The sequence below is a fragment of the Vespa velutina genome, chromosome 5 (assembly GCF_912470025.1).
Source record: "Vespa velutina chromosome 5, iVesVel2.1, whole genome shotgun sequence".
NCBI lineage: Eukaryota > Metazoa > Arthropoda > Insecta > Hymenoptera > Vespidae > Vespa > Vespa velutina.
Window position 1 is genome coordinate 8,325,567 of NC_062192.1, and position 20,000 is coordinate 8,345,566.

Here is a 20,000-nt window from a genome sequence, read left to right on the forward strand (position 1 = left end):
ATCTTATACCAATCAATTAATATTATCTTTAACAAGAATGTTGAAGTTAAGTGGTGTTTGTGTTGCCAATGGATTAAGATACGGATTGATGGTAGGGATAATGGGAATTATTAAAAGAACCAAAAGTTCAGACAAAAGTATGTCTATAACTACAGATCGAAAATCTGGAAGATCTGCTGAAGGAAAAGGACAACCAGGTTGATATGACGAGAGCCCGGTTAACGGCTATGCAGGCACATCATTGCAGTAGCGAGGGTGCACTTAGCACTTTGGAAGAAGCTATAGAAGATAAGGAAAAGCAAATGGCGCAACTTAGAGAACAGAGGGATCGTGCGGAACAAGAGAAACAGGAAGAGAGGGAACTGCACGAGCGTGAGATCGCCGAATACAAAATGAAGATACATGCTCTCGAGTCAGAGGTTAGTGGGACTTTTTGTTGTTCACCAATTCTTTTTTTCTTTTTCAAATAAAATTTATCCACGAATATTAATCGAATTTTGAAACTGTTCACCAACATTGTAGGTCTCATTTGTTCGAGGGATAAAATTTTTCTCTTGGAATATTAAATCCCGAGGGATTGCGTTTTATCGAATGAAACGATATAAAATTGTTTTGTTTTTCTTTCTCTTTTTTTTTTTTTTTTTTGAAACATAGTATAAAAAAGATATTTTAATTTTCTTTGAAGAAGGAAAGGAGGGATGGTGACGGCAGGAGGGAGACGATTCTTTCATATTTCACACGAGACAGTTAGATAAAAGTAGTTTTATTCATCAGAAAATGTTCACTTGAGTACATTATTCCCAAAGGGGTATATTCCAGAGCCCCTTAGATGTCTATAAAGCTTCACTTTTCTTTCGCCATGTTTCATTCAAAACTGTACCAATATATATATATATATATATATATATATTTTTTTTTTTTTTTTTTTAAATTAGTTTATATATAAAAATTAAGAAAAAAAGAGAAAAAAAGCAAAAAGAAAGAGCAACATCGTAATCCCTCTTTTTTTTTGTTATCAATTTTATTAATATCATTCTGTTAAATTTGATTGATGATCAGGTTGAGAAACTTGGTGCCCGATTGGAAAGGGCACAAGCTGAGAAGGATCGGCTCGAGGCAAAACTCGAGAGCTCACAATCTGAATTAGGAAAGAGCAAAGCAGAACTTGACAAAGCGGCATCCGAGGTCGGTCGCAGTGGTGCCGATTGGGAAGCAGCAAAGCAAAGACTTGCTAGGTTGGAATTGGAGAACGAAAGACTCAGGCATGATATCGAGAGATCACAGTCGAGCTTCGGTAGGAGTACATTGAATTCGTCTCAGGAGATGGATAGAATTCAAGAGAGAGCAGAGAAAACGGCTGCAGATTTAAGAAGAGCTCAAGCTGAACTTAGGGTTACACAGGCTGATAATGAGAGGGCAAGAGCTGAAGCTGCTGCCCTTCAAGAAAAGGTAAGATTACGTTGATTATATCAAATCATTTTTTATAAGTATTTGAAATGAATTAAATAAATAAAATTCTCGTAAGAATGTATTAATTTCTTTTGTTGAGAGGGTGAGGGAGAGGGGGTATTTTTAATGGAAATTACAAATAATCGTAAGAATTCTTGAAAAAAATATTTTTTTTCAAAAATTATTGCCCCATCAATTAAATTGACATAATTCCTTATCAACGTCTCATATTTAATATTTATCCTTGCCTAAAACTCAACATTCAAAATTTGGTTGGTCAAACTTCTAGATGGTTAAACTTTGAAAAGAATCGATCAATCTCCAATTTTCTTGAACAATCGGCATTTAATTTGGAATCGATTTACATATACCCATCTGTCTCGTCACCTTGCCTTCGCGTTCATCGCGGAAACTCATGGAACCAATGAAGAATCAATTTCTAATCAGAGCATCGTTCTCTCCTCCTGGCTATCGTTAGCTACTATCTGCCCGATAGAAACCCATCTTCACGTTTAGGGGAAAGCAAAATCGATAACGATCTTCTCGACTAAGCGACTGGAAAATTGTTCAGAAATTGACCAAACTTGATGGAGGAACTAAAGGAAGACACCTAAATAGACTATACAATTGTTTTAAATAGAATTTTCTTTGAGATAGTTATAAAGTTAAACAAGTCGGATTACCGATCCTACCACAAACTTAGTATCGATTATAGCTGACTCGTCGTGATCTTAAACATTTTATTAAACTTTTAGAAAAATTATAGTAAACGTTTTATTAAAACTTCTCTATTTTTTTTTTTCTTCCTTTTGACTGATCTCATTTTTATCATTTAGTTGTATTGTAATATTGTATCACTCGATGACGTATATAATATTTTCTATCATAGAACGCTCGAGGTGATTACAACCAATAATAGAGAAATGAATAGGTTAATCTTGGTTCGATTCAAGCAATATATAATATATAGATAGATAGAGAGAGAAAGAGAGAGAGAGAAAGAGAGAGAGAGAGAGAGAGACAGAAACGTATCTACGTCACTTTAATTATGGATCATAACAAGCAACGAGTATGTACTTAAATTACGGTCTCATATACCCTGTGTCACGTGTTTTGTAGTGTACGTGAAACTATATGGCTATTATTATCGGAAGCAGAGACCATGTGAAATGTAGGTTAATCCTTTTGCTATTTAATAAGTCAGAAGAACCTGCTCGCTAAAGTACAGAAATAATGTTCAAGTTAACGATTATTTTCTTGATAAGATATTAATGAAAGAATGAAAATATCTTTTAGAGAGGTTGGCCGACGCTTTAATCGTAAAAATATTTATTAATATAATAAAATATTTATGAGACTTCTCTTCCCTCTCTTTCTCCTCCCGCCCCCTCTCTCTCTCTCTCTCTCTCCCTCTCTCTCTCTCTTTCGCATCCTAATAGTGACTCCGAAATGTTTGTTAAAAGGTTGAGAAGAGTCAAGGCGAGGTGTACAGGCTAAAAGCTAGATTAGAAAATGCACAGACTGAACAAGAGAGTCTTCGCGAGGAATATGATCGGGCACAATCATCAGCTGCTCGTCTTCATTCCGAGAGAGACAAAGCTATAGCCGAACTCGAAAAGTCCCAAGAGGAACTTGAACGTACTCAGGCCACGCTCGGCAAGGCACAATTGCAACAAGACAAATTACAGAATTTACTCGATAAGACACAAAGCGAGGTGGACAAACTTCAGGAAAAGCTCGACAAGTCACAGACCGAAGTTCGTAGGGTAAGTAATAAATTAGAAAGGACGATAACGAAAAGAAAACAAGAAATAAAAACAAATTATTTCTCTCTTAGATGCAAATGGAAAGAGAAAAGCAAAGTTATGACTTTGAAAATTTGCAAAGTCAACTGGATAAGGCATTAGGTCAATCAACCAGGATGCAAAAGGAACGAGAGACGATACAGTTGGAAGTTGATCGTCTCCAAGACAAATACGAGAAGGCTCAGGTGAGTGATTAATTTTTTTTTTAATTAAAATGATACTACTAAGCAGACGGTTTGAGCAGAAAGAATGAGATTTTTATTTTCGCACCGTAGATGATCATGCAACGACTTCAAAAGGAAAGAGACACCTTCCAAGTAGAAACTGAAACGTTGAACGAGAGGATAGAGTTCCAACAGAGTCAAATAGGCAAGATGCAGCGTGAAAAGGAGAACGTATTATCCGAGCTCGAGTTGGTCAAGGAGAGATGGGACAAGACGCACAATTCTCATCAGAAGTTAACCGTTAGTTGCGTAGAAGTTAGAAATAAAAAAATATTATAGATTAATCGTAACTCTAACTTTGATCATTTTCTGTTCACTTGATACAGCTCGAACGGGACGACGCATTGACAGAGGTTAAGATTCTAAAAGAGAAACTTGACAAGGCCCAATACTCCGTAACAAAAGCACACGAAGAGCGTGAGAACACGAGCAAGGAATTTGAGAAAATGTTGGAGAAGTACGACAGGTAGGAAATCCATAAATCTTTATTTTCGATTTGACGAACATCCGATCTAATAATTCCTAATTTTTGGTATTCAGAGCTCAGAGCGACGTGTATCGACTACAAAATCGAATCGAGGTTATGGAGGCGGACAAGGATCGATTGGAGCTCGAAGCCGACAAGCAACAGATGCTGACGGCAAAGAGCAGAGAGGATGCACGTAAAGCTCAAGAAGAATTGGCCAGGGTCCAGGAGATGTACGACAGGGCTGCATTACAGCTCGGTCGAACTAAGGAACAAGAGGAAAAATCGAAGGAGGATCTGGACAGGCTGGCGGTCGATCTCGAAATGATGCGAGAACGATACGAGAAATCACAAATAGAATTGCGCCGTTTGCAGAATGAACGAGAAAAGTTGGTAGGTGACAACGAGCGAATAAGTTTCGAATTGGATCGGGCGCATTCGCAATTAAACAAGGCCCAAGCGGCAACGGAGAAAACCCAGGAGGAATTGGCTCGTATGCAATTGGAGATCGAAAAGATGTACGAGAAACACGACCGCCAGCAGGCCGAGGTAAGGAAGGCTCAAGCCGAGGCGGAGAGATCAAAGGCTGAGGTTGAGAGTGCACGCGTCGAGTGCGAGAGGTACGCGGCGCGATTCGGTAAATATCAGGAGAGCCAGGGACGGCAGAAGGAGGAGCACGAATTGGCGAAGCTGGAGGTCGAGAGGCTACGCGATCGTCTGGAGAAGGCACTGGCGGAGTTGGAACGCGCGAGGAAGGCCGAGCAGGACGCTTCGAGGTTGCGCGCCGACTTGGAGCGAGCGGAGGGCGTTCGAGGTAAATACCAGTACGAGCAGGAAAAATGGCAGAGCGAGGGTAGTAGGCTACAGCAGGAGGTCGAGAAGCTGAGGGAGCGTCTCGAGGGTCGCGAGTCCGAGCTGAAGAGGCAACAGTCGAGCAACGCCGAGCTCGAGGAGAAGCTGCACGAGACGCAGCTTCAGCTCGAGCGTGCTCGCGAAGAAACTAACAAGGCGAATACGGTACAGGAGAGAAATCGCGGCGAAGTTGAGAGGGCTAGAATCGAAACCGAGAAGATACGAGATCGGCACGATAAGATCAAGACTAAGGCTGACGCGCTCGAGGCGGATAACGAGAAGCTCCGCGTTGAAATCGTTAGGCTCGAGAGATTGATGCAGACCGAGGGTAAGACGAGATCGGAGAGCGCGAGCATCGAGGTGGAACGTTTGAGAGCTAGCCTGGACAAGGCGATGACCGCTCGAAATCAGGTAGAGCTTGAGGCTGGTAGATTAGCTAAGGAACTTGAGAAGGCTCATATGCAGACGGTCAAGTATCAAGAGGCAGCCGAGTTGAACAAAAAAGAACTAGAGCGTTTAGCTGCTGAGATGACCTTGCTAAGAGAGGAGAGGGACGCGCTCCGTCAGGAGATACGCCGTATTCAACAACAGCAGCAACAACAGCAGTTACCGGTAGCGGCCACCGAGGAGATGGCAAGGCTGCAGCACGAGCTTCAACTTGCTCAGCGAGAACGCGACAAGATGGCGGCCATCTTGGAGAACAGGGAAAAACATTCGGAGAAAATCGAGAAGGTCAAGGAAAAGCTCGAGGCCGAGGCGAAACAGTTGCAGATCGAGAGGGATCAGTTGGTGATACAGCTGGAAAAATCGCAGGAGATGTTAGTAAACTTCCAACAGGAATTGAACTCGAACGAGGCGGAACTCGAGCGTCAGCGCGAAGAGGTGCGCCGTCTTCAGCAGCTACAGCAACAACGAGTGCACGCGCAGACGCCCGATCGTGCCGCCAAAGAAGCTCTCGAGGCAAATATGAGGGAGGTTCATCGATTAAATCAACAGATACAAACGCTCACGCAGGCACAAACAAAAGAACGCCAAAGAGCGGAGCAATCGGAGAAACGCGTCCAAGAACTTCAAAGGCAGATCGCCACGAGGGGAGTCGAAAGTGGGGCTGCTACAGCTGCCACCGAGGCCCAACTCGAACAATGGAGGAAACTTTGCGAAACGGAGAAACAACGTGCGGACGCTGCCGAAAGACAAGCGACGGATCTACAGAAGCATATCCAAACGACCGAGAGACAATTACACGCCCATCAACAACAAATACAGCAGATGCAAGTGACGATTCAACAGCAGCAACAACAGATACAACAACAACAGCAGCCGTCGCAAGCGCAAAATGGGCAGGAGGCTGCAAGGTTACGAAAGGAGCTCGAGCGCGCTCAAGAGGACATTAAACAGGCCGCGGTCGAACGCGAGAGGTTCCAGGCGCAGCTTGAGATGCTGTGCCAGGAAATCGAGAAAAATCAGGTTAGCAGCAGCGTCATGTTATCATCACCATCACTACCACCTCTGTCATCACTACGATCACCATCACTACAACTACTACTACTACTACTACAAAGCACAACTACAGCGATAATTACAACTGGCACAATCCTCATTCATTCTGCGCACTTCTGCCCGGACTCTGCGTTCATTATTATCGCTCGCATCGGTGGAGTCACGTGACGGAGTCCACGTGAAGTTATCTCTTTATCACTACCTATATATCACTCTTTATGTCTTTCTCTCTCTCTCTCTCTTTCTCTCTCTATCTCTCTATCTCTTCACTCACTCTCTTTGTCTCTGTCATCATCATCACAATCATCGTGATCCTCGTCGATGGCGATGCGGCGGGAACTGAAGCGGCCGCTCGTTTATAAACGAAACCGAGAGTTCTCTTCGAAGGATGTTTATATTTGTCTCTCTCTCTCTTTCTTTCTCTCTCTCTCTCTCTTTTTCTCTCTCTTTCTCTCTCGGGGACATATGTATATATGTAACACAAAATAACAAAAAGATCAATCAGATAGAGAAGGCAAAAAAAAAAAATAAAATAAAAAATATGTACATAGAAACAAAACGCATCCACGTTGCACTAAATCACGAGCACTATTTTCTTCACGCCTTGTTGTTAAAAGAAAAAAAAAAGAAAGAAACAGAAACAAACAAAACAAAAATCAAAAATACAAAAAATAAAAACAATACCTTCTCGAGTCGCCGCAGCACGCTACGTCATGCAGCACGACGCAACATTTTTATAATCGCCTTCATCGTCGTTCTTTTAATATATTATTATTGTTATTATTAATATTTTTCTTATTTTCTATTATCGTTATTATTATTTTTATTATTATTTTTTTATTATTATCATTATCATTATCATTATCATCAATTAATCACTCTTATTGTCATTATTTATCCTTGCTGCAATTCTGCGGATTGTCAGACAATCTGCAAAAATTGAACAACTCACCACCGATTTTTCGATTTTTCTCAGTATTTATTTTATGTTATTTTTATTTTGAAGACGTTCGATATTTTCTATCAGATTGTAATTGCAATTGTTCTTATTTATTATTATTATTATTATTATTCCTCTTATTATTATTCTTATTATTATTTTTATTATTATTATTATTATTATTATTATTGTTGTTGTTATTATTATTACTATTATTACGATTATCATTGTTCGGAATGTTATCAGGAAGGCGTGGACAATGCTTCATCGCGTGAAATCCAATGTAAAATAATATCGTTAAACCAAAGAAAAAGAAAATTCTAATTATTTTATGATCCTTTTTCTTTCTTTTTTGCGCCATATTCTTCGTTGAGCTTATGAAAATGCTTCTTAGCAATATCACAGCTTTAGAACGATTAGCATGGCCGTGTCCACACCTTCTCAACCATATTTGCTATATTGTTATTCTTACTTATTGTATGCGTGTGAAACGCAACGATCACGATTTACAATCTTTTTATTTAAATCTTTTGTATTTATTTTTATGTACATCGGGTTTAATATAATAGCTATTTTAAATATTTTATGAATATTTCATAGGAAGAGATCGTGCATCGTGATCACGCGTATAAAGATTTTGATTGTACATACATATGCATTTATATAATTATTATTATTATTTATTATTATTATTACTACTATTATTATGATTATTATTATTTTATTATTATTATTATTATTATTATTATTATTATTATTATTATTATTATTACTATTATTATTTAATTATTATTTTATTTTTTTATTGTTATTATTATTATTATCGCAATATAGCTGTAGATATCGAAGAGCGTTATTATTTATGCGCTGACACGCAAGATTTGATCGCCTTATTATAATTTTTCTACATACGTATACATGTATATACTTATATATGTATATATATATATATATTTATATACTCTTAAAGTTTAAACTGTGATTATCTCGAGTCGAAGTTGTTATAGATCTAAGGAAAGATAGAAAAACAGAAAGTAAGAAAAAAAAAGGGTAGGAAAGAAATGACAAACAAACAACTCGGCATAGCCACAGATCTTCATTAAAGCATTTTGCAATTAAAGGTTTGAAAATAAATGTAGAAAATTAATTTATAAGCAAACTAGAAAGGACCTCCTATTTTCCGCAGGTGGATCTTCACGAGGCGAACAAGAAACTAAAAGCTGGAGCAGCGAAAGCTGGCGCCGATTCTAGCCAAGAGAAGAAACAACTGGAGGAGCAAAGGCGTCAGTTGGAGGAGCAGAGGAGACAAACGGAGGAACGAGCCAAAACCGTAGATCAAAAATCTAGAACGATAGAGGAGAAGGAGAGGACGCTCCAAAGTCTCGACCAAGATTTGAAAAAGCGCAAAGCGAAAATGGACCAGCTTGAACAACAACTACAAAGGGTAAATGTTCTTATATTGTCATTGATTTTTTATTTATCCAAATGTAGTTCCCATTTGAATCAAATTGTTCTATTTAACCTATTTATCCTTAAATCCTCCATCAAAGGTAATTATAATAAATCGAACCAAAATTTTAAACGAATTAAAAACTTTAGGGTAACGTTAAATGATGTTAATGAACTTTATTCTTTATCCTGACTTATTTATATTCATTTGACATGATTTATATAAGAAATAAATAATTTGTTATAACATTTCCGATGTTACCATTCTACAGCATGGGAAAAACAACGTTCTTTATTTTGACATTCATCTGCTTACATTAATTTTGCTATAATTTAAATATGTAATCAATAATCTTTCATAATAAGATGAAGTAACGGATTTTATACCCTGCGGATAAGTTTAATTAACGTATTCAAATTTTTAGGAAAAATTTAATTCAATGCTTAAAATGTATTGATTTATTTTTTAACTTCTCCCTTTTTTTCTCATGATATCGTACAGAGCGGCGGGTCACCGGATAAGAGATTGGCGGAAATGCAAAAAGCATTGGAGTCTGCTGAGAAGGATTTGGAAAAGGCGAAGGAAGCGTCGGAGAGAAGCACGGCGGAAACCGAGAGGCTGTTGCAACTCGTACAAATGACGCAGGAAGAACAAAACTCGAAGGAAAAACAAATTAGAGAACTACAAGAGTGAGTAATATGACTCTTCTTTTTTTTTTGGTTATTTCTTTTTTTTTTTTTTTTTATTTCTTCATCGTGATAAAATATAACTGGTGTAAGGCGAACACTAAAGTGGATTAAGTTAGATTTTGATTAAAAAAAAAAGAAAAAACAAAACAAAACAGGACAATTACTCCAATACATTCTACATCATGGTTTTTCTTGTGAGAATTTGCGATGAGACGATCAAATATGTCATCAAATTTCACATTCAAAATCTAACTATTGATTTTACATTTGACCGTTAATTGTTTAAAATTTTATCGATTAATCAATTCGATTGAAAATAATCTGTATTTTTTCTTTTTCTTTTTTTTCTACTTCTTTTTCTTCTTTCATTCATTCATCCATCCAGTGCACTCAAAGCCGCACAAGCCAAGTTGAAACAAGCTGCAACTGCACAGCAACAAGAGGTCAGTAACATTTTACTTTATTATCTCTGATTATTCGATTAGAAGATATTTTATCGTCGAACTTTATTAAAGTTCGAACTAATCGAACTAATCGAAAAGAAAAAATAGCAATTGTATCTTTCTAATTCTAATAACGACTTGTTCATTCTCCAATTTCCACGCTGCCTTTGGATTTTCTACGTATACATCTGTACTCATTGCCTATTCACGCTTTCTCGCTTATCACACTTTCTTTCTTCGTTCATCTTGTAAATCATAAATCATCGATCGATCTCGTTCGGTACATAAAAATGACACCATATGAAAATATAAATTCCATGAAACATATATATAGGCGGGACCCGCTGGATTCCTAAAAAGCTTCTTCTAAGGTCGATTTTCGTTGGGAACGCCTTCTCCGTTCTTTTTAGTACAATTTGCATTAAAAGCAAACTTTAAGATTATAATATACAATTATAATAATATTAAACGTAATGAAAAACTAATAATAATAATAACAATAATAATAATAATAATAAGTAATAATAAATAATGATAAATAATAATAATAATAATAATAATAATAATAATAATAATAATAATAAAAACAACAATAATAACGAACGAAGTGAAGATCGAAAAAAAATTACGGTCGACATGGAAAACAGATACACATATTACACATGCATACGTACGTCAAAAAAAAATATATATATATATGTGAATATACATATTATATATATATATATATATAGACATATAAATATTTTACGTAATGCTGCGACCATTGTTAAAATATTTAATAACTTATATAGAGAAAAAAGATAATAACAATGATAACAATAATAATTAAAAAAAAAAGAAAAAAGAAATGGAAAAAATAAAGGATATATATATATAAATATATAAATAATATAAATAATAATACAGTATAGTGCGGGAGGAGCCGACGGCTAAACAATAACGTTTCATTATTATTATTATTATTTCTAGAAGAAAATCGAGACATTGTGTTTATGTACATATAAACATGCATAAAATACAAACGTATGTGCATACGAAAAAAAAAAAAAAGGAAAAAAAAAGGAAAAAAGAAAAAGAGAAAACGTGACGCGCTGAATGCGTCATACATGTGGTCTATCGGAAAGAGAAAGAAAAAAAACAAAGAGTATCGAAATAAATGAGAGAAAGAAAATTAATAGAAGATATTTGCACGTGTACGTATTTGCCGTTGAAATATACATGTAGATATATATATATATATATATATATATACATAATATATATACACATATGTACGTATATATGCCTACATAAATATACGATATATAAATGTAAAAGAGAAAGAAAGTAAGAAGGAAGAATGAAATACGAAAAAGTTAAGCAAAATAGTGAAAAAAAAGAAAGAAAGGAAGAAAGAAAAACAAGAGACGAATAAAAAGTTGAGCATAATTAGACGAATTTCTTCTTCGACTGATGAAAACTAATAAACTGATAAACCTATGAGAAATATTTTACGAACGAATGAGAGAAAGAGAAAAAAAATGGGCCAAAAAAATTTAATGAAAAAGTCGAATTTCGTTTTTGTCGGCCGCCGAAGCACGAGAGAACGCACAAACGAGGAAGAAAATAAAAAAAAAAAAAATATATATATATATATATATATATATATATAAACGAACAAAACAAATAAAAAAAAAAACAAAAGAAAACAAAAGCAGAAACAAAAACAAAAACTAAAACAAAAACGAAAACAAAACACACAAAGAAGAATGCTCCGGTGTCTACCCGCAATTTTCTTTTCTTTGTTGTAATTTTTCAAAAAACAAAAAAAAGAAACATTATTATAAAATATTCTTTTAAAAACTACGCTATCTCTCCATACATTTCTTCTTCTTCTTCTTCTTCTTCTACTTCTTCTACTTCTTCTACTTTTTATTTAACCCGAATACACTTTTCCATCCCCACCACTATATACACATATATCATACTCGCGCTTTCGTTTCTCGTCTCTATGCATCCTTTCACTGGCAACACCCTTCGCACTTGGTCCATGTCGCAACGCTTACAGGACAACCTAGACGAACTAATGAAAGGTGTAACGGATATGAGATCTTGTCGTAAGAATGAGGACGATCGATGGAACGAAAATTTGTCGAAGAACGATACTAAGAGAAATCTTAACGACAAGAGAACGAAGGACGATAGGGACGAGACCATTATTACCTGGAAAAAGGATTTGGTTGAAAAAAATAAAAGGATAATGGAACTCGAAGAGGAGATGTCTAAGATGAAGGATCTTCTTGATAATAAAAAACAAGTGGAAAAGTTTGAATATATGAAGGATAAAAACGATGACGAGTCCTGGAAGAAGGAAGTCGAAGCTAAAAATCGTAGAATAGTGGAGCTTGAACAAGTTATGGCGTCCTTGGAGAACTTTTTAAAGGAACACACAGATACGGAGGGTATCAGGGAACTCGAGGCGATAGTCGAAAGGAAAAATATGAGGATCGATGAACTCGAGGATACCGTAGCGGAGTTTGAAGATTTTCTCAAAGAAAATCCTGACGTTAAAGAGTTACACGATTTGCGACATCAAGTAAACGTATCCGAACGTAGAATACATGAGTTAGAGGATTGGATACGTAGAAACGACGGTACTAATGCCGTCGATGGAATAGATCGTGCTAGGATCATGGAACTCGAGGAAATGGTCACCCATTTGGAGGATTATGTTAGAAAACATAACGTTGACATACTCAAACAGAAACTTCAAGATCGGGAATCTAGGATTGAACAACTTCAAGGTCGCGTCGATACTTTGGAAAAGGAACTGATCAAATTCAAAAAGGACTTTGAAGGTAAAAAAGTAAAAAACGAAAAGATCGATTTTTTTCTTTTCTTTTTTCTTTTTTTTTCTTTTTTTTTTTTTTTTTTATTACGATATAAAAATTCTAATAATTAAAATAATATCGCAACTATTAAAAGTAAAATAAAATAAAATAAAATAAAATAAAATAAATAATAAATAAATAATTCGTATCGTCGCGACAGGTCAGAAAACATCCACGGAGAGTAGAAAAAATCATATGAAAGATTCAACGAATGATCCAATAATTATCAGTAACGATGCTAGAACGAAGGAACTAGAACTATTGATATCAGAAAAAAATGCAAAAATCGATGAGCTGGAGAAACGAATCGTCGAATCGAAAGATCAAATGAATGATATGCAAAAGGATATTGCCAGATTAGAAAAAGAATTAAGCGAGTACGAGGCCGAGGATATTGGAGTTTTAAAGGAAGAGATAAGAGTGAGGGACGAGAGGATTTTGCAATTGGAGGACGAAATCGATTCCCTTGAAAGAGCCTTCAACGAGAGTGTCGATCTCGAACAGATCGAAGAACTCATGAACGTTATTAGCAGAAAGCAGGATAAAGAACGTCAGTTTGAAAAAGATATTGAAAGTAAAAAGAACAGAATCGAGGAACTTAGCGAGGCGCTTCGTGAAAGTGTCGTCATTGCCACCGACGGTGAGAGAAGATTTCAACGTGAGGAAAAGTTGAAGAAAAATGCCCTTGAAAGAGTAAGTTATACTTATGTTTTAAATTAAAAACTTTTTTTAATTATTTTTGAAAATCAATTAACCCTTTCTCGATACTTTTACGCCAATCTTTTTAGCCTTAAACATTATTTACAAGCTAAATCTCTAGTTTTACAATTTGAAAAAAAGAAAAAGTAAGTTTGAGGATGAGTAAATGATTTTTTTTTAATTAAAATTAATCGAACATATTTGATAATCATGATGATTTAAAATTTGTTTGATTCTTAATGAATATATTATTTTTATTATATATTTGTTCAAGGTCGCAAAACTCGAGCAAAGAATAGTTTCTATACAAACGACTTCGGCTTTGAAATGTCCTACGTGCAAACCATTGCTTTCTAAACTTCAAACTTCCGAAAAAATGCTTCAACGTCTGACTGAAGAGAGAAGCATTCAGTTGGAAGATCTTCATCAAATGAAGTACGTTAAATTAATTGTTTTGCTCTAAAATACACACACACACATAAGTTAATTGAAATTAATATTATTTTTTTTCAGACAAGAAGCTCTGAAAGCAGCAGTTTCCGAAAAGGACGCACACTTAGCATTGCTCGAACTTTCGGGCATAAAGACAGCTCAACAAGCCGATCAGGCTGATAAATTAAAGGCTGAGAGAAAAAAATTAATTGACAGGCTTAAAAGAGAAGTAAATATATAAAGTATATATATTAGATATATATATATATATATATATATATATATATATATAATTTTATATAGTTTACACATATATGTTAAATTCGATTTTTATATATAAATATTATAAACTTTCATAAAATTCTTATGAGATAAACGATACGACATACTTATACGTAAATGTATAGTATAATGATGCCTATATTTAGGGGCACGATATGCTGCCATAAAATTTTACTCCCACATATAACATTTACAAGGAACGAAATATTTTAGGATGAAAGAAGCATAGAAATGTCTTTGGAAACGAGCCCATTGGATTCGGATACGACTATACAAGTGCTCGCTGAGATACTCGAAACAACTGAGGACGAGGAGAAGGAAGAAGCAGACGAGAACGAAGATTGTGTCGACAAGGCGAGCTCTCGTAAATCAGAGATCACCACTACCAACGGTGACAGCTGCGACCACGCGTAAGTTATACATAGATATTTATATATATGTATAGGTATATATATATATATATATATATATGAGGGTAATAAAAGTAAACAATCTTGTTATTAAATATTGAAAGAAAAGAAAGGAAAAAAGAAAAGTGAAAGAAGTAGAAAATATTGAATTGTTACGATTGTTTTTCTTCAGAACAATGGATTCGAGAGACCGAGAGTGCAAGTAGCAGTTAATAATCAAACAGCATCAACAAACAAACACATCACAACAGGATTATACCAGATAAGTACACGGAGAGACACTTCTACGGTATATTTCAGTGTAGAGAGAAAAAAAACCATTAAGATTGGTCCTTTCGTTTCTTCGATGTTGTCATGTGCACCCACACGCAATTGTAGAGGCAGTCTAGAAAGTATATCTAGAATTGTAGAGAGTGTGTGAGAGAGAGAGAGAGACAGAGGAAAAGAGAGAGTGAGAAAGAGAGAGTGAGAGAGAGTGAAAGATAAACAATATGCCAAACGAAATGAAAGAAAATAGTCCAGAGACACAAATTAATATTAATAACAACAACAACAACAACAACAACTACTACTACTACTATTACTACTTCTACTACTACTACAACAGATCAACAACAGACAACAACTCCTAATCTACTCTCGTCGTAGTCATCATATTCATCTTTCGTCATGATCATCGTCATCATCGTCATCATCGTCATCATCGCCTTATTTCGAGCATCATCTACTTACATCTCCTCATCGAATCGTCCATTTTTTCTTTTCTTTTTCTTCGCGCGCGCGCGTGTGAGAACGTTCTCCAGCAAAAATTCTTTCCCTCTCGCAAGAAGGATTAATTAATTCGTCAATATACAGAATCCTTCGAAATTAATCGCACGTATATTTTTGTTGGAGAGTACGTTTCGTAAACGATTTTTAATATTGTCCTTTCGGTAGGACATTCGTGGCGTTCGTCCGATTACAAATTATTATAATGGCGGCCTATCGTCGAACATTGTGCGTTGTCATTCTCGTGTAAAACAGGCCAGTCGAATTTTTTTTCTTTCTTCTGTTTTAAAGAAATTCATTTACCTTTTTTTTATTTATTTATTTTTTTTTTCTTTTATAAGAATCTTGGGAAAGTTTGGGAGAAATGTTTCTGCAACACGTGTAATAAAATGATATAGTAACAAAGAGAAAAAGAGAGAGAGAGAGAGAGAATAAACGAAAAGATATTTTACATTTTTTCGCGATATGAAAAATTCATTATTATAATTAACATCATGAGAAGAAAAAAGAAAAGATACAAATAAGTGTCTATCTTTTTCATCGTCTCTCTCTTTTTCTCTTCTTAAGAATCGATAAAGCTCGAAATACAATAAAAACGAGGAACCGACTGAATGATCAAAATTTAATCAGGTTACTGAAAGGTGGGGAATAATGGCTGATAAGAATAACTTAAAAAGATATATCTGCTCTTTGTTTTTCATTTTCTCCATTTGTTATCCACGGTTGTCATTTTATTTTCTTTTTTTTATTTATTTTTTTTCTCTTCTGAATTTCTTGTCACGGGTCCAAAAAGATCTTCGTTGTATAACGACTAGGTATTATAACGATAATTAAAAATAAAGGAGTCCGAGAGTGGGGAGAGTGAGAAAAAAGAAAAAAAGAGCATAGAAAAAATAAAACGGAATCGATAAGAGAGAGAGAGAGAGAGAGAGAGAGAGGGAGAAAGTTATACAAAATAACAAAATTTTCTCGTGGTTATTTATCATAAGCAATATTCTAAAGCAAAATTTAATAAACACTGAGAGAGGTAAAAAGATAAAATTCATTAGGTACGACGATTGAATTATTGATTTATTTTTTTGTTTTAAAGATGACAATAATAACCAATGTTCATGTGTATTCTGTCAATATGCGAGGCACCTCCATGATCGTGGATCGATTAGAATACGAAAAAAACGAAAAGAAAAATAATAATAATAAAAATAATAAAAACAATAATAATAATAATAATAATAATAATAATAATAATAATAATAATAATAATAATAATAATAATAAGAGCAAAGTGCTAAAAAAGAAATAAAAAGTGTATTAATTTTTTTAACACCATAAGAACATTTCTCTATATGAGATTATCTCAAATGATACTCTAAGGAAATGAATTTTTCAACAAAACAAAAAATCAAAAAGATGAAAAAAAGAAAAAAGATATTTCTCCATCGAAGTTAAGCAATTTTCTTGCTTTATAATTCAATAATTTTAAATATCATTCTTTGTTATATCTCTATAAAAAAAAAGAAAAAAAAATTCTCTAATCGATCCGAATACACATATAATCATTAACAACGTGTAAGAATCGAATGAACGTCAAATCGAATCTCGTACTTTCGCTGAGAATTCACGAAATTTTGGTAATGAGATAGATAAAAAGTGTAATGCAGAAAACAAAAAAAAAAAAAAAGAAAAAACGGAACAGAATAAAATAATTAAATAAAAAAATAAAAAAGATCATCATCCTCGATCGTGGAGAACAAAACGTGATACGATGGTACGATCAGTGATAACGTGAAAATATGTAGGATGTAAAATGAGAAAAGAAAAGATAAGAGATAGGCGAGTTAGGGGAACGATGAGGACGTAATCCGAGGCACTAACAATAAGATAAAAGAAAGATGACAGAAAAAAAATGAAAGAAACGATATACAAAACTAAAAAAGTTCTTGTAAATAATAAGTCGACTCGCGAAGGATCTCTCGGAACTCCCACTTAGATATGTAATATCCGTTCTAAATCTGCGTAATACCCATTCCCACGCAATAAATTATTAGTGTATAGATTCTATATCATAGATAAATATATATATATATATATATATATATATATATAAACAACAAAAAAGAATATATATATATACATACACATACACACGAGGTATTTCCAAAGATGCGCGAGATTTTCGATTCATATGTTCGAACTCGCATATTGCTCGTATCCCATTATAAAAATTCATTTGTTTGATATAACATTACGATACTTAAGTCACCAATTAATTTATCTATACTCTCGTTCGTTTACCGAGAATTCAAATCGTTCATACGATTTGAATTTCCGGCCCTTGGGCCCACGCGAAACTGTTTATATTCTTTCGATTGTAATGAACATAAAGTGTTACGAAGAATATCTGAATTGTCGGTAAATGAAAAATTAATAGATCGATATAAACGAGAACAACGAAAACGACGAGCGAATAAATAAATTGTCACTGTCAGGCGATCTTATGCGATCGAATTAAAGAAAGAAAAAAAAAAAAAAAAAGAAAAGAAAAGAGTAATAAAGAACATAAATAAATACGTCGTCATAGTCATCGTCGTCGTCGTCATCGTTGTTGTTGTCGTTGTAGAAAAACAAAAAGAAAAAAGGAAGAAACGAAGAAAGAAAGAACAATGTGCGAGAAGAAGTGAAATACATTTTGACTCCGTAGAAATAAATAAGATTCGGTGTAGTTGATCGAATTGCGATAACATATTTATCATTATTATTATTATTAACATTATTATTATTATTATTATTATTATTATTATTATTATTATTATTATTATTATTATTATTATTATTATTATTATTATTATCTTCATTATTATAATAAACGTAAACTCGTATACATGAATACATAGATATATAAAGAAAACGAAGAAGAAGGAGAGAGAGAGAAAAAATAAAATACAAAGAGACAGTGAATACTATGATCGTATGTTTGATCACATATCTCACTGATTAATTAATGTAAATTGTATAAGCATATAAGCATGTTATGTCCGCCGTTAATGAAGGATTAAGTTTAACAATAAACGAGAGAGAGAGAGAGAGACAGAGAGAGAGAGAGAAAGAGAGAAAAGAGGAAAGAAGAGAGAGAGAGAAAGAGAGAGAAAGAGAGAAAGAAAGAAAGAGAGAAACCGAAATAATGTTGAAAGTGTAAAATTTTATCGTTAAATTATCGTTATATATTTAAGGGTATTATAAAACAAGGGAAATATGTATATGAAGCCAGGTAGCTCTTCATAAATCCGATATTCACTTGCGATTCGCTCCCTTTATTCTATTTTTTTTCCTTTCTTTTTTGTTTTTCTTTCTTCTAATCATTTCACTTCTCTTCGACCCCTCCCATCGTTTTTATACTTTCCCTCTCTTCGAAGATTCATTCTCGTCCACCGACGTCTCTTTCCGATAAAAATATCGGCCTTCTCGTCGTTGATAAATAAATATTAATTAAAATGTACTTATATATATATATATATATATATATATATATATATGTATATATATATACGAAAGAGACGACGTAATATTAATTATTTTGAGGAAAAAAATGAAAAGACAATTCTCCTTCGTTTGCACGGAGAAAACGAGTAACGAGCTTCGATTAAAAATTCGATTTAAATATATCGATGCGTTTAGCAGTGTAACATATACCATAAATATATACATATATATATAAGATATATTATTGTTCTACGAATATATTATGTATATCGCATCGTTCGATCGAGATCGAAAGAGATGCGCCCAATTTTTCTCCAAAGTTAACTTTCGAAATAGGTTTTCGTATGTGCTTCGAAAACCAATAAGTGCAACAAGAACGTGAGAGAGAGAGAGAGAGAGAGAGAGAGAGAGAAAGAGAGAAAGAGAGATAGAGAGGCATAGCGTGAATGAGTGCGAGTGAGAAAAAGAGAAAAATTATCACAGTTAGGGTGCCACTGTCATATCAAGCGTATATCATCGTGTTACGTTATATATATATATATATATATATATATATATATATTAGACTTATATATATATATATCTGAACAAAAAGAAAGAAAAATATGAATTATTATTATCAATATTATTATTAATATTATTAATAATATTATTATTATTACTATTATTATTATTATTATTATTATTATTATTATTATCATTATAATTATTACCGTAATGTAATACAATTGTTAAGAAGGATCGATTGTTGTTCAGTGTTCGCGCCATACGATCGGTCGTCTTCCTCACGGTCGTTCGTAAATTCAACTTCCGAGCAATGCAAATATTATACAGAGAGATAAACAAACACATGTGTGTATAGAAATGCATACATACATATACATACATATAAATATATACGTACATACATATTAACATGGTGACTTTGCCTCGACAAATCAAGACCGACGATCACAACGACACGATAAGAAATATTCGTTAAATCACTTATTGTTAGATCATTTTAGCAGTCACTTTTTCTCTCTCTCTCTCTCTCTCTCTCTCTCTCCCTTTCTCTCTCTCTCTCTCTCTCTCTCTCTCTCTCTCTCTCTCTTTCTCTCTGTCTCTTTATGATTATATCGACATACATATTCATAGATACATATATACATACGTAGCAATATTTCGAATTTTATCTGCTTTTTCCATTCCACGAATTTTAACCGCAATTACATATGTAATCGCAAACAATATAATAA

General features: G+C 34.1%; 2 protein-coding genes across 3 annotated transcripts in view; both read left to right on the plus strand.

The window, feature by feature from the left end:
* LOC124949320 (ELKS/Rab6-interacting/CAST family member 1) overlaps positions 1–10,978 on the plus strand; it is a 79,720-nt gene extending 68,742 nt beyond the window's left edge. The window contains exons 7-17 of one of the 2 annotated variants that reach the window (XM_047494198.1): positions 156–419; positions 1,060–1,449; positions 2,913–3,215; positions 3,287–3,439; positions 3,530–3,718; positions 3,805–3,944; positions 4,019–6,263; positions 8,423–8,680; positions 9,188–9,375; positions 9,761–9,818; positions 10,791–10,978. In XM_047494198.1, coding sequence (XP_047350154.1) covers positions 156–419; positions 1,060–1,449; positions 2,913–3,215; positions 3,287–3,439; positions 3,530–3,718; positions 3,805–3,944; positions 4,019–6,263; positions 8,423–8,680; positions 9,188–9,375; positions 9,761–9,818; positions 10,791–10,835 — 4,233 coding nt within the window. In that variant the 3' untranslated portion in view covers positions 10,836–10,978. Of the gene's footprint in view, positions 1–155; positions 420–1,059; positions 1,450–2,912; positions 3,216–3,286; positions 3,440–3,529; positions 3,719–3,804; positions 3,945–4,018; positions 6,264–8,422; positions 8,681–9,187; positions 9,376–9,760; positions 9,819–10,152; positions 10,190–10,790 lie in introns of those variants that run through there. The other variant, XM_047494199.1, reaches the window with a different exon arrangement.
* Positions 10,979–11,496: 518 nt separating this feature from the next.
* LOC124949321 (ELKS/Rab6-interacting/CAST family member 1-like) overlaps positions 11,497–20,000 on the plus strand; it is an 11,454-nt gene continuing 2,950 nt past the window's right edge. Inside the window, exons 1-6 of the mRNA XM_047494200.1 lie at positions 11,497–12,658; positions 12,852–13,384; positions 13,665–13,825; positions 13,904–14,051; positions 14,318–14,514; positions 14,687–20,000. The exon at positions 14,687–20,000 is cut by the window's right edge and continues 2,950 nt beyond it. Coding sequence (XP_047350156.1) covers positions 11,812–12,658; positions 12,852–13,384; positions 13,665–13,825; positions 13,904–14,051; positions 14,318–14,514; positions 14,687–14,720 — 1,920 coding nt within the window. The 5' untranslated portion in view covers positions 11,497–11,811 and the 3' untranslated portion in view covers positions 14,721–20,000. The remainder of the gene's footprint in view (positions 12,659–12,851; positions 13,385–13,664; positions 13,826–13,903; positions 14,052–14,317; positions 14,515–14,686) is intronic.